The 13851-nt window shown below is 53.9% G+C and overlaps 1 protein-coding gene across 1 annotated transcript; it reads right to left on the reverse strand.

The window, feature by feature from the left end:
* Window positions 1–1024: 1024 nt before the first annotated feature.
* CD22 (CD22 molecule) lies at window positions 1025–12337 on the reverse strand. The gene is given in 15 exon segments (XM_077773683.1): window positions 1025–1854; window positions 2115–2199; window positions 2374–2498; window positions 2656–2731; window positions 2886–2982; window positions 4480–4743; window positions 4821–5084; window positions 5294–5551; window positions 6598–6861; window positions 6989–7255; window positions 8319–8612; window positions 9567–9938; window positions 10026–10071; window positions 10073–10157; window positions 12309–12337. Coding segments are annotated over 14 exon segments (2607 nt in total). The 5' UTR covers window positions 10136–10157; window positions 12309–12337; the 3' UTR covers window positions 1025–1722.
* Window positions 12338–13851: the final 1514 nt, after the last annotated feature.

A 13851-nucleotide genomic window follows, 5' to 3' on the forward strand; every position in this document is an offset into this window, starting at 1 on the left:
TATTGAGCGGATGGGAAGGCAGGGCAGGGAAGGAAGGTAGACCTTTTGGAGCACCCAGCACAGGCCAGGAGTTTGAATCCCCTTGCTGACTGATTACCCACCTGTTTCTGCTTCTAAGAATAGACAGAGCAAGGTCAGAACTGAGAAGTGGAGGGGAAGCTGGAAGGACCTACCTGGAAAAGTCAGAATTAGCGAACATAATAGGGAACTGGTTGCAGTGACGGTAGGCGGAAGAAAAGCTGTGAGGTTTCTCAAGGCTACTGGCCTTCGAGAAGTTCTTGGGCAACTGTGGCTGTTGACCAAACTTGTCAGGGTCACTTTTGAGAACAGCTGTGAATGATGAATTGGCTTCCCCTTCTTACATTCTTCAAGAGATGCAAACAAGATGAGACTTTGGTTTTTAGGGACTTTTGGCTATTGTTTTAGGTGTCTTATAATGTGACTCATATATAATGAGATATATGATTATATCTCACTTCCTCTCTCTCTTTCTTTTAACTTTATTTTTGAGAAAGAGAGACAGAGACAGAGCGTGACGGGTAGGGGCAGAGAGAGAGGGAGACACAGAATCGGAAGCAGGCTCCAGGCTCCTATCTGTGAGCACAGAGCCCAAAGTGGGGCTCGAACCCACAAACCGAGAGATCATGACCTGAGCCGAAGTTGGACGCTTAACTGACTGAGGCACCCAGGTGCCCCTTTCACTTCCTCTCTTGAACCACCTGCGCGGTAGGTAGTGGCACATCCATTTTACAGATGAGGAAACTGAGGCTCAGATAAACTTGGTGAACTAGTCCAAGATCACTCAGCTGGGTAAATAGAAGAGTCAACACTCAGACTCACATTTGTCTGCCTTTGGGGGCCAGCGTACCGTTTGCGACAAGACAGCAGACTCCCCAATCCGACGATTTGATCCTGAGGTCACCTTGGCTCCTTCGCCTTCTCCCCAAGCCCCGTGATGCCCTCTTGATCTCCCCGTCCTCATCCTGACTCCACAGGCTGGAAATAGTTCACGGGTTCTTTGAAGTGGTATCTGAGCTGTTTTTATTGTGCAGCTCTGTGTTCGTTACACATCTGTCCACACCACTGTGTGTCTCAGACCACAAGACCCCCGAGCGGTGGGGCTCAGCAGCGTAATCCTCTCCGCATGGAATGCCTCGCTGACACGTGGAGGAGAAACCAGCGCGGGCCAGCACCTCCTTCTCCCTCTTCTCTCTCTGTCCCTCCTTCCCTGGGCTTTGCCCCAGAGGCAGAAATCAGGCACAGGATTAATGAGGGGGCTTTCAGAGCACAGGTAAGGGGGGCCCAAGGGATGGAGAGGGGAAGAAAACAGTATAGTAACAAGCTGGTCCCAGCAGGAACACGGCCAGCTGGGGAAGGGGTCTGAGACCCAAGGGATGGGTGGTGGCAGATGGTGGGGGAGGGGCAGGAGGTTCGTGCAGTGCCAGGTAGGTGTTGAGATGACTTTCTGGGTGGAAAAGAGCAGACCCGGAGCAGGCCTGTGGGAGAGTCAGGGCTACCAACGTTGAGAAGGAAGACTGTCTCCAGCCACGTACAAAGTTCTGGGCACTGGCTGGGGCTTCCGTAAGTGTGCGTGTGTGCATGTGCATGGATGTGGAGCGGAGGCGGTGTAGCCTTGCGGCTGAGCGGCAGGGCCGGGGCCAGCTCCGGGAGCGCCTGGCCCCCGCAGTCCCCAGGCGCCTCTGCTTCTGCGGGCTGGGCTCATCAGTGCTTGAGGGTCACGTATTCCACCGCTTCCTGGGCCAGAGGCCGCTCCCTAATCCCCAGGTGAACCAGCTCGGAGTAATGTATCCCCTCGTCTTCCGGACTCTCTGAAACCACGTTCTCGTAGTCTCCCTGAAAAAGCCACGTGGTGTAAGGTTGGCCTCACAGTCGCCAGCCCCCCAGTCTGCGTTCCTGCCTGTTCTCTCCTCGGCTCCACCTGGGGTCCTCCTGTCCACACTCCGACCTCAGACCGGGAGGTGCCACCCTGGCTCTGACCACACCTGTGCCTGAGCCACCAGCCCTCGCCACCACGGAGGCCACTGAATCCCTCCCACCTGGGAGTCACAGCTGAGGCCAGGTCCCCCTCCGCCCACCTTCCACGGCCCTCTTACCACTCGATGCTTCTGCAGCACAGAGTAAGTGACCGTGCTGTCCCTGTTTGGGGAAGGTCCCTCTGTCTCTGGGGTCCCTGCGTCTCTGAGAGGGAGGGCAGATGGATGGCCGCAGATGAAGTACTTCGCACAAGCTCTCCTATTTCCAGCTCCCTGAGACCCCGAGAGCACCCCAGAGCTGGGCCTGGCTCCCGTGCCTTGCACAAAGGGGGCAGGCAGGACACGAGCCATCCTCCCTCCCAGATCCCTCACTCAGTACCCAATTCTTGGTGCGTCAGCGTCACTGGCAGGAAAGCGCAAAGTCGCGTAACTGATGGCATCTTCCATCACCGGATTGTAGCACCCCAGGGAGTGGGGGTCTTCGGAGAACGGGGCCCTTCTAACCTAGGAGAAAGACAGGGTCTCAGCTCTCACCACTCCATTCTCCACCCGACACCCCCCCTTGCCCTCTGGCCCCCACACCTCCTTGCACCCCATCTTCACTTTGTCTCCACTTGACTTTGAGGTCTGCCCTCCGTTTCATCTTTCTCCCATGTCCTACCTTTTTATTCCTCACAAAGAAGCTCTGCCCACTGGAATTTTCCTGGGCCTCCTGCTGGCTCCGTTTCTTCTTCCAGCTAAAAAACAAAGTCCCTGCTCGGTGAGGCTCAGGGGAATGGGAACAGGGCCCCGTGGAGTTGGGCGTGCCGGGAGCCACGGGATGGCTAATTGCAGTCACTCGAGGGAAGGAATCAGGGAGAGTGGAGGGCATGGGCCTTGGGAGTTGCTCACCTTTTCTGAAGTTTGACCCCCCAGAACGCCAGGAGGAGGGCGGCCAGGCAGAACCCCACTCCCACAGCCACTCGCCTGCCGATGGTCTCTGGGCTGTCTGGTGGGGGAAGAGTGACTGTGAGCGGGTGACACTGCCCCTCTCAGACCTCTGGCCTGCAGCATCTGCCTTGGGAGGTGTCCTCAACCTGTCTGCATGCGGCTGTCCTCCCCTTCCAGACTCCCCTCCACACGTAGGGGACAGGGGACGTGATGCAGAGGAAGGGAGAAGGCAGCCTCTGCTTTCCGCGCCCCAGTGAGGAGGAAAGGGCCAACTCTTCTGGCAAACACCTGTCTTGTGACAGACACGGGCGCACGCACAGAGTACGCAGTAAAGGCTACCACTTGGCCTTCCTTAGCAGAACGTAAAATCACTTGCTCTTTGACATAGCAGTGCCGTCTAGGAATTTATCCTGCCTCCGTCCTCCCTGGGGGCCCAGAGCCGGAGACCGCACAGGGCCGTGGGGAAGGCGCCGAGCGCTCCCACGCGTGGGGAGACACTGACAAGACAGCCCCGAGGGAAGGAGGCAGGCCCTGGGGTGCCTGCCACGTGGAGACCCCAGAAACAGGCTTTCACGCAACGTGCTGCATTTCCAAATAGCACTGCTCAGGCTGCCTCCCTCCAGCATCCAGCTCTGCAGGCCATGAGCCTCTCAATGTAAAGCCATGGCTCCAAATTTAATCTCCAAAGCACAATAAACAAATTAAATGTCTCCCTTCTTGTTTCCAGACCCTTCAGACACCCTGTACATGCGCAGATGGAGAACAACGTCCAAGTGGTATCCTTACGCGGGGAAAAAAAAAATCCCAAAAACATCCAGGGCAGTGTATGGGCTCTCCCACGATTTGCGTGAAGAAGGGTATGTAGGCCTCGATCTACTTAAGCGTCTTGTGTGTATACAATAGCTCTGGGAAGAGATGCAACCAGCTGCCAGTAGTGGAGGCCTTCAGGGAGAGGGCCCAGTTCTCAGGGAGAAAGAAGGAAGACGTGGCTTGCTACCATTTACCCCTTCATGCTGTTTGACCTTGCCTTAAAAAAAATGCTAAAATCTCAAAAGATAAAGAGAAGCCTGGGTGGCTCAGTCAATTGGGCGTCCAACGTCGGCTCAGGTCATGATCTCATGGATTGTGAGTTCGAGCCCCGCGTCGGGCTCTGTGCTGACAGCTCAGAGTCCAGAGCCTGCTTCTGATTCTGTGTCTACGTCTCTTTCTCTGCCCCTCCCCCACTCATCCTGTCACTCTCTCCTTCAAAAATAAATAAACATAAAAAATTTTTAAAAAACAAAGATAAAGAGAAGTAGCCCATCAAGGATGAGACAGAGAGAGGCAGAGAGAGACCCAGTAAGAGCTCAGGGTGTCTGGAAGGCAGGGGCAGCCTGAGAGGGAGCCCTCCTCAAGAGAATCAGGAGTGATGGAGAGAAGCAGGGAAGACAGGTGAGTGTGGGGGGAGCCGGGGGTGTGCCTGGGAGTGATGCGCCGGGCTGCCCCCCAGGACTGGGGAGGGACAGGGGAAGGAAGGAGAAGGAGGGGTTAGAGAAGAAGAGGGAAGGAGGCTTACAGTAGACAGTGAGGGTGCTGGGGGGTGACCGGCCCACGCCCAGCCGGTTGAGCGCCTGGCACCGATAGGCTCCCGTGTGCTGGACCTTCACGGGATCCAGTCTCAGCATCTGATCATAATGCTGGAGGTTTTGGTTATTCTGGTCAAACCAGGTATACTGGAAGATGGGAGGGTTGGCGTCGCCCTCGCATGTCAGGACTGCCTTCTTCCCCTCTGTCACTCTGTCCTTTGGGCCGATGGACACACGCAGCCTCCTGGGTGCATCTAGAAGGAGAAGCGAAATCAGGATGCAGGCAGCCGGCCACCTGCTCTTCTGTCCGTCTCCAGCTCCAGTCACTCACACAGCACATGGAGCATCCTGGCCTCAGACACGGTCTGTCCTATGGAGTTGTTGACCAAGCAGTTGTAATTGCCAGTGTCTTCTGGAGAGATGGCGTCAAAGCTCAGTTCTCTTCCTTCCTTCAGAAAGATTCCATTTTTCTTCCAGAAGAAGCGGACGTCTCTGGGGCGGCTACTAGAGAAGTTACATCCAAGGAGGACTCGGTGCCCGGAGTGAATCTCAGAAGAGGGGCTGATCTGCTGGACCCTGACGTCCCTCGGGGCATCTGGAGAGCAAGGGCCTCAAGGGTCAGGCTGACCCCTTAGGTCCCCTTCCCTTTACTTGCCCCCAGGACTTCTTCTCCCCTGGGCCCTGAGGCCAGACTTTCAGCCCTCAGTTGTCTGTGAAGATTCTGGCCCAGACCCCAGTCCTGTCCCCCTTAGAGCCCATACCCCAGCTGGGCCACCTCTCTGCTGCCCTCGCCCGGTCACTCACGCTGGACATCCAGGTTGACAGAGGAAGCCCGCGAACACCACTGATTGCAGGCTGCACAGGACACTGGTCTGGCGTCCCAGGAAACTTTCTCAATTATCAGCACTTTGTGGAATTGCCTTTTCCAGGAGCCTTGGAAGTTCCATTCGTACCGGGTAACTCCGGGATTACTGGAATTGTAGTTACAGGACAGGGTCACATTGTCTCCTTCTCGAATCGGTGTGGGGTTTTGAATCACTGTGGTTACCTCCTTGGGAGGATCTGGGAGAAAACCAGAGAGATGGACGAGGGAAGTTCAGCTGTCCAGTACTGCCTTCCCCAGCGCCTCCCTCTCCCCCACCCGTGCCCTGCATTCACCCCGTTCCTAAATTAACCGAAGGAAGGCTTGTGCTTCCCTCTTGCATCTGTGTGAGGACAGAAACCCTGGCCATTTGGCCTGGCCCCGGTTTGAGGCGGGTTGATGCGGCAGTTCAGAGCAGAGCTCCAGCAGAGAACGCGTGGCATGTGAGGCGGAGGCGCACTGCTTGTGGGCCTCCACATGGGCCCCGTGGGCCAGGGACACAGAGCTGGCTCGCTGCGGTGCAGGCATTCATTGTGGGGAGAAAAGGGAAAAAGCACAGCTCTGGAGCCAGATCAGCAGACCCTGTGACTTAGAGCTGAGTGATCGTGAGCCACAGTTCACTTGTCCATCAGATGGGGCCCTGAGAGCACCTAACCTTGTATGACCGCCGCGAGCACGAAATGAGCTGAAGCAGCCTGAGCAGAGCGCACACTCAATAAACACTGCTGCCGCCACTGTGTCGCATGCCCACTGTCTATGTGCTCTGGATGTGAGCATCCCCATCAGAGTATCTGGCTCAGACTCTGACATCCCAGAGTCTCAGGATTATACCTATGGATTCTCTCTGTCCTGGGCTCAACTCACTGACAAGATTCACTGTGTTAAACAGGGTCTGGCCTCTGATAGAGGGGTCATGAGACATTTTGCTCCACTTCTCGAATACATCAGGCCTCTCCTGGGGCTCGGCCACTGCCTAGTGACGCCAAGTCTCTGTGTCCCTCATGGGGCCCCGGCATCTCACTGTTCATTCACTCAACAAACATCTACTGAGCACCCACCACGAGCCAGACCCTGTTCTGGTGCTGGGTGTACGACTGGGAACAGCAGCAATGCACCCACCCGAGGGGCGTACGTGTTAGAGACCCCAGCCTCTGTGTGCCGTCCATTCTAGGACCCAGGAATCCCCTGTGCTCCATCTCCCTTCCTCCTTCTCCCTCTAGAACCCAGAGGCCCTGTGACTACTCACATTGGACGTCTAACTCAGCTTCCTGGCCAACTTGTCCAGGACCAAGTCTGTTTTCTGCCAAGCAGGAATAATGCCCAGCATGCCCGAGGACGACCTCTGGGATCTGGAAGGTCTTGCTTGTCCTTCCCGGCACTTTTATATCATTGTGATACCAGGTGTAATTTGTTGGAGGAGGGTTGGCCAGTGACACACAAGTCATCTCTACTTTGTCTCCCTCCTTAGCTGGTGAGGAGAGGATCTCAACCCTGGAAGGTCCCGGAGCATCTGGAAAAAGCCGTAGAGGCAGAGGAGAGAGGTGAGCCAAGGCCTCCATTGCTCACCTCTCAAGAGGCTTGGTTCCACCCCCTGCTAACTCCCTGCCTACCCCCCTCCCAGCTCCCAGGACGCTCACGGTATACTTGAAGGACCACTTCTTCCGACTGTCCTGAGCCTATTTCATTGGAGGCCTCACACTGGTACTTTCCACTCATCTCCTTGGTCACAGAGGACAGAGTCAGCGTGAGTGTCTCCTGTTCCATTAGCCGGGTCCCATCCTTGAGCCAGGCTATATTCCAGTGCGGGGGGTTGCTGCTGAGGACCTGGCACGTCATGGTCACAGACTCTCCCTCTGTTACGTTGGCTTCTCTGGGACTGGCCTCAATCTTCAGCTGTGGGACATCTAGAGGAGCAGAGGGGCAGTGTGGGGGGGAACTCTCAGAGGGTGTAACGTGGTGGGAAGTTGCAGGGCTTTGATTCTGACAAAGCAGCAGTTAAATATAGTGTGTGAGTTACCCTCGCCCACGGGTGGGGTCCAGCACCCAGGTGACTGTCACAGACTCCTAACTTGTCTACTCTGNACCAGTTGCCAACAGCCTTCCTCCTACTGTCACTTGGACTTTGTCACCCCCCTGCTTGAAACCATTCCGTGGATTCCACACTCAGAATATAATCCCAAACCCTGCTGCAGCCTGTGAGAGCTGCCCTTGCCCTCCTTTCCTCCCGCAGGGCCCCTTGATCCTTCGCAGGCACACCCAGCTCCTACCTCGAGGCCTTTGTCCTGGCTCTTTCCTCTTCCTGGATTCTTCTCGCAAGTAAATATCTGTGTGCCTCAGTCTTTCCATTCACTCAGGTTCACCTTCCTCAGAGAAGCCTCCATCCCTCCCTCCCTCTGCCCATGCCCGGCTTTATTTTCCCCTAATACACTCATCACAGCCTACAGTTCAGTTCTGTATTTCTTTGTCCATCTGCTTGCTGTTTGTCTCCCCCACCTGCCATGCTAGCTTCAGGTGGGCAAGAATTTTGCTCACCACTGCATCTTCAGTGGCCGTAACAAGGCCTGGCACCTGGGAGGCGCCCAGGAAATATTTATTGAATGAATGAATGAGGCACAAACAATGATGTGAAAACATCTCTTCCCCGGCCCAACATCAATGCCTCCCGTGTAACCACGTGATCTCAACTCATGTCATGGCTTGAGGATATTGAAGTATTTTATTCTGTTAGACCAAAGCAGGTGCTAAGATGAATCCGTTCCCTGAAACACTGGGGCTCGGTAACGGGGTGGGGGGGTGGAGAGTGCACAGCCCTGGCTGGAACTTTCCCCCTAATGGGTGCCCACGGGATTGATCGTATTTCCTTTCGTGTAGGTGCCCAGCACATTTGGCGCCCTCTGAGGGGCAGTGGAGAAGAGACAAGACCCTTGTCCTTCCCTCGGTGGGGGGGGGGTCCTGGGGGACACTCACGCTTTACGTCCAGCTTCACGGTTTCCTCAGAGAGCATCTGCTTGTCTTCGTGGTCCCAGAGCTGGCAGGAAAGATTCTTGCCATGGTGAGTCCACTGCGGCTGGAAGGTGAGCTTGCTCTGCGTGGAGATGGTCTTGGTGGTCAGGAGGGTGGAGGTGACAGCAGGCTCCTCCAGGGACCACTTCAGCTGGATCTGGTACTCGGGGCAGGCGGAATTCAGCGAGCAGGTCAGAGTGACTTCCTGGGATTCATGGATTTCTGGAGGGAGCTGGATGTGAGGTGAGAGAGGCGTCTCTGCAAAAGAGTAGGGGCCGTGCCGGAGGCCTGGGAGACCGCGGGCCTGTGGGCTAGCTTCACACACCTGCTTTTAGACACCCCCCCACCCCAGATAACCCCTCAGGAGCCCCTTGCCGGTCCCTTCTGCCTCCCCACCTCTCTCCAGGCCCACCTTCACTGCTGCGAATCACTTTCGCTCGGTGGAAACACTCTTTCAAAGGTCTTGTGAATGTTGCTGCTCCCCAGGAATCTTGTTTTCTATTTTATATATACCTCTTTCCCCCTCCCTGATGTTTGCTGCCTAAACATTTTCAAGATGGCTGCCCCATCCCACATGAATTTTACTGGTTGAGGTCCCCACACCTTTCTTGGCTTTGCTGGCCAGCCTGCGTTTGTAATGGCCTCCACACTGGAGACCTGTATGTAGCACGACATCCTTCAGTGGGTGCCGTGAGTGGGCCTGTGTGTCGCCAGCTCTCCCCGGGGCCGGGCCACCCTGAGACGGCAGGTCTGAAGCCACAGCTCTCACCCCCGTGTAGCTGCTTAGACACCCCCACCCCCACCACCTCAGAAGATACAGGCTGTGGGGCGGAGGCCCCTGGCCTGTGCTTGATTCATCCTCTACCTGTGTCTCATTTAGCCATGAAGGCTTAGTTAGAATTAATCACCAACATTAAGGCATTGGGAGATTTCGCTTGAAAATCCACATTTCCATCTCCTCTTGAAAAATCAGGTAACCTGGACCCCAGATTCCAGAATGAGCAGGAGCTGAGTGGCAGGTGGGAGGCCTGAGGAGAAACCAGCGCTCCAGCCACAGCCCCATTGTCTTGTGCTGCCCAGGTCACTCACTGGCACCTCCAGCCTGCCTCTGCAGGAAGCCTAGCTCCCAACCCCTGTCCCAGGAGCTGGACGTTTTCCACCTCCCTTCTCTCCCAAAACCGAGGCAGAGAACCCCACTGCCCAGGGCCTTACTAGAGACATTGAGGTCTATTCTCTCCATCCATTTGTCATTCTTTGTTGTCACTCTTAGCCCAAGCCAGCCACTCTCGTTGACGGACACAGGGTAGATGCGTATGGTGCAGTTGGATTTTTTGTCTCCCACAAATCGAAACTTGTCATGGTAAGGCAGAATCTTCCCAGCCTTCACAGCCTCATAAAGGATGTTCCCATCGAAGTTCTTGTGGGTCTCGTTATATTGATAGTTGTGGTACAGGGTCAGGTTTTCCAGAGAACCTTTGCTCATTGGAATTCTGTAGCGACAGGGAATCCAGACGCAGGCCCCTTCCCAGGAGTAGACGGTGTGGGGGTGCTCAAACTCCCATTGGTCAGAGAAGGCCAAGTATTCTGGAACCCACCACAGTGATCAAGGTACACGAAGCAGTGTATATGCACACACATCCCCTGCCTGTCCCCACCCTCCCCAGTACTTACTCTTTGCTCTAGAGCCTTTATCCTCCTCTAGCTCCCACAGACATCCCAGAACCCAAGCTTAGGCCACAGTCCTTACCAAGGAGCAGGAGCGAGGGGCCGAGAAGATGCATGGTGCTGTGTCTAGGCAGGAGCCTGGGCCGGGAAGAGTTGTCTTTGAGCCATCTGGTCGCTTACTTCTTTCAGATGGCTTTTCTTGCTCACCCACCAAACTCCAATCCCTCTTCCCTGATCCCAGGAGAACCATATCTGGTTGCCTTGCAGGATGTGAATTCTGGATGTTCATGGGGCCTTTTGTGGGTATGCCATGTCTATTCTCTCGGCCTAAGAACTCTGTAAGGCTAGCCTATCCCTCTTTCTAGCCCTCCTTCATTTCTTCCATCCATCCTTCCTTCCATCCTTCCATCCATCCATCCATCCATCCATCCATCCATCCATCCATCCATAATTTTACAAACTTCCTGCCCAGCTCTCAAGCTTTGAGTGGTACCAGACTCCTGAGTGCCTTGAATTCCAGGCTTGGGGTTACTTGAAGCTCACCTTGAGGCATCTAGTGAAGCTTCTTATATAAGAGGAGAGCCACGGTCAAAACTTGATTTTAAAGACCAGTAACAAAATAACTCTAAAACTAATAATTGAGTGTGATGCCAGGAGAGCATTTAGAGGGATCTGGAAGGACTTAGGAGAATGTGGTCCAAGGGTCCCACTTAGCTACCCCTGGGGGCTGGGTAGAAAACATAAATCAACCAGGTGGGGACAAAGGTCATGCCTCGGGTAAAGGCAATGACTGTGTCAGTCCCAACTAGTTGTTGCCAAGTGGGAACGTGAGCTCGGCACTGCCTGATCTTCCACTGCTTTAAGAAAAGTACGAAGCTGGATGTTCATGTGAAATGTCCTGCTTTCATCAACAAACAAACAAACAAACACGGTGCTGGCCAGTCTGTGGGCTGGAGGCAGTCCAAGGGCCCCCAATTTGCAGCTCTGCCCATCTGTCTCTCTCTGATCAGTGAGTTTATCTGCCACCTTATTAGACTTTTACATAGAGTTACATTTACATAGAGTTAAATTTAAGTCCCAATTTGCATGACTGGGCCCCTCCATGCCAGTCCCTCTAGAGTTAGCAGGATGTGTGACGGAGTGTGTCTCCGGTCTCAGCATAGACCTGCACCCCTCCCACCTGCCCAGCCAACATTTCCCACACATCAAACGCCCCTCACCCCCTGGGGCTGTTTATCTCCTTGGGCTGCGTGGCTCACGCCAAATGCCATTGGATGTCTAGTACCCGGCATGGGGGAAGCTAGGCTGCTTGCTGAGAAGGAAGGGGGGTTTGTCCCCAGGCGTAGCATCTGTGCTTGCCTGGCCCAGGCACGGGGTAGGGGTGAAAGGTCTGAACTGGGATGGACTCTCCAGGTAGAAGCGACACCAGCTCTGCAGGTGCTAACAGAGCTACACACAAAAACACCTTCAATACCATGTCCACTTGAGAAAAACTGGGTTAAGAAGGTAAATAGAATTTTTAACTGTGGGTCTTTTTGATCCCTTTAATCAGCTGTGTGAGCATCCTACATCTCCCACCATGGGGGGCAGAGTACAGTACCTTGCCCAGGCTTCTTGAGCCATGGGACCGATTTTACATTTCCTGTGAAAAACTTGGCAGGGCTGCAGGGTCAGTGTTTTGGGGGATGCGCTTTGAGTTCCTTTTGGGTTTCCACAAGCGCTGTGGTGAGGGCTAGATTCCATTCTGGGGCAAAGGCTAGCCTCCAGTAGCTGGACCATTGTGCCCCCTCTACCACCAGCTGCACCCTCATGGGGGAATGGCTTGAGAACACCAGGATGAGGGGGAGAGAGCAGAGCTGCGTGCTCACCCCCAAGCAGCTCCAGGCAGTCTCTGGGACATAAGAAGTGGGACCACAGACCAGGAATTGAAAGGCTGCTGAGACAGGGTGGGGCATGGAGGCTGGAGACAATAGGCATTAGGCACAAAGGCTCAGGATCAGGTCATGTTACCCAGACCCATAGGCCTGCTGAGGGCCTTTCAGGATCTCAGAGCCAGCCTCCCTGAGTCCTTTCTTCCCTCCTGGGCATCTGGTGACCCATTCTACTCTGAGAAGACTCGGCAAGCCCGTCAGAGGACATGCTCAAAGATGGGGGTCTACATCCTGTTATTACACAAGCAAGAGGGAGGGGGGTCCCCACTGTGCTCACAGCCCCAAGAACTGTGCCTGGGACACAGCAGCTGTTCTATGCTGGCATGCCGAATGCAGAAGAAAGCAAAATAATTTTTACCTGTTTCCTCGTGTCTTCCCTCTTCGGGGTCCCTGGCAGCATCTGAGAGTGAAAGGGGAAGCACAGCAAAGGATTTTCACCCTCCTTGGCCACACCCCCTGCCCCTGTGTGACTCTCAGGGCAACCAAGAGGCATGGCGAAGTGGGGAGTGGGGAAAAGGGGCTATGAGGGCAACATGGGCTTGGAGTCAGATTGGAAGGAACACTCGAGTATCAACAGTCAGTTTTTAGTTTCAGCATATGGAGTTTCTAGGTCACATAGTTTCAGAGCTGGTCCCTCCACAACTTCCTGTCTATCCAGCTCTCAGGAAGTGCTGATAATTTAAGCCAAGCAGATTAGAACTGCCAGTCTGCCGAAAAAGGCACAAGGCAATATGAAAGTGTTTGTACTTTAGTGATACCATCCAGTTATTCTCATTCCCATAACTTTCTCTCCAAAGGCCAGAATGGTCAGGAAATCTGATCACTTACACTGATGCTCCAGCAGCTCCCAAGGGTTGAGGGAAGAGCTCACAGATATCAAAAAGAAAAAAGATAACTTATGTGAAGCGTTAATGAATGGGAAAATCTTGAGACTAGAACTTTGCCCCTTTCATCAGCCTTCTAGTCTGTGAGTGCCTTGAGACCAGAACCAGACATCAGGCAAAGCCATTCAAATCCTACAGATGGTCAGGGAAGCTTCTGAGAAATCTTCACCTTGGCATCACCAAACTCTACTGATTGCCAGCCATTGAGAAAGAAAGAGAAAAGGAGAGGGGCACCTGGGTGGCTCAGTCAGTTAAATGTCTGGCTTCAGCTCAGATCATGATCTTGCAGTTCATGAGTTTGAGCCCCATGTTGGGCTCTGTGCTGACTGACAGCTCAGAGCCTGGTGCCTGCTTTGGATTCTGTCTCCCGCTCTCTCTGCCCTCCCCTGCTCTCTCTCTCTCTCCCTCTCTCTCTCTCTCAAAAATAAATAAACATTTAAAATTTTTTTAAAAAGGAATGAAACAGAAAAAGAGAACTGCTTGTTCAAAAGACAGTAATGTTATAGGAAGGTAAATTCTTCCCTATTTCTTCCTCTAAGAACAACTGAAAACCCAGAATGTTATAAAATAAGATGAAAGATTGAGAGAAGACATGCTGACTAGGGACTTTGGAAGCTGAGGAATGACATGACCATGAAGTCTCTGGGTTTTCTCTTTGCTTCATCTATCCCAGACTGAATACTGAAGAAGCAAGCAACTGAAAATGCCAATGAGCACAGACAAAAGAAAAGTTCCGGCAAAACTCTGCTCTTTGAGCTAGAGAACCAAGAAAGGGGCAGCCCAGAAAGACAGAAATCTTTCATGCAGAAACTTCTCTACTCCAGTGAAAAACCATAAAAACCTACTGCTTCACTTCCACCCCTGACAGCAAAGGCTGAGTGGGACCCTAGACTTCCACCCTTGCCAGGCCACTCCCCGATACCACATCTGAGTGGTGCCAGAGGAGGCTGAGTGTGGGGCTGGGCCCTCCAGCCTATCTGGGCTCTTCCTTCCCTTCAGTAGAAATCACATGGGGAG

This window comes from Crocuta crocuta, unplaced genomic scaffold, assembly GCF_008692635.1.
Source record: "Crocuta crocuta isolate KB4526 unplaced genomic scaffold, BGI_CrCroc_1.0 scaffold267, whole genome shotgun sequence".
In the NCBI taxonomy this organism is placed as follows: domain Eukaryota; kingdom Metazoa; phylum Chordata; class Mammalia; order Carnivora; family Hyaenidae; genus Crocuta; species Crocuta crocuta.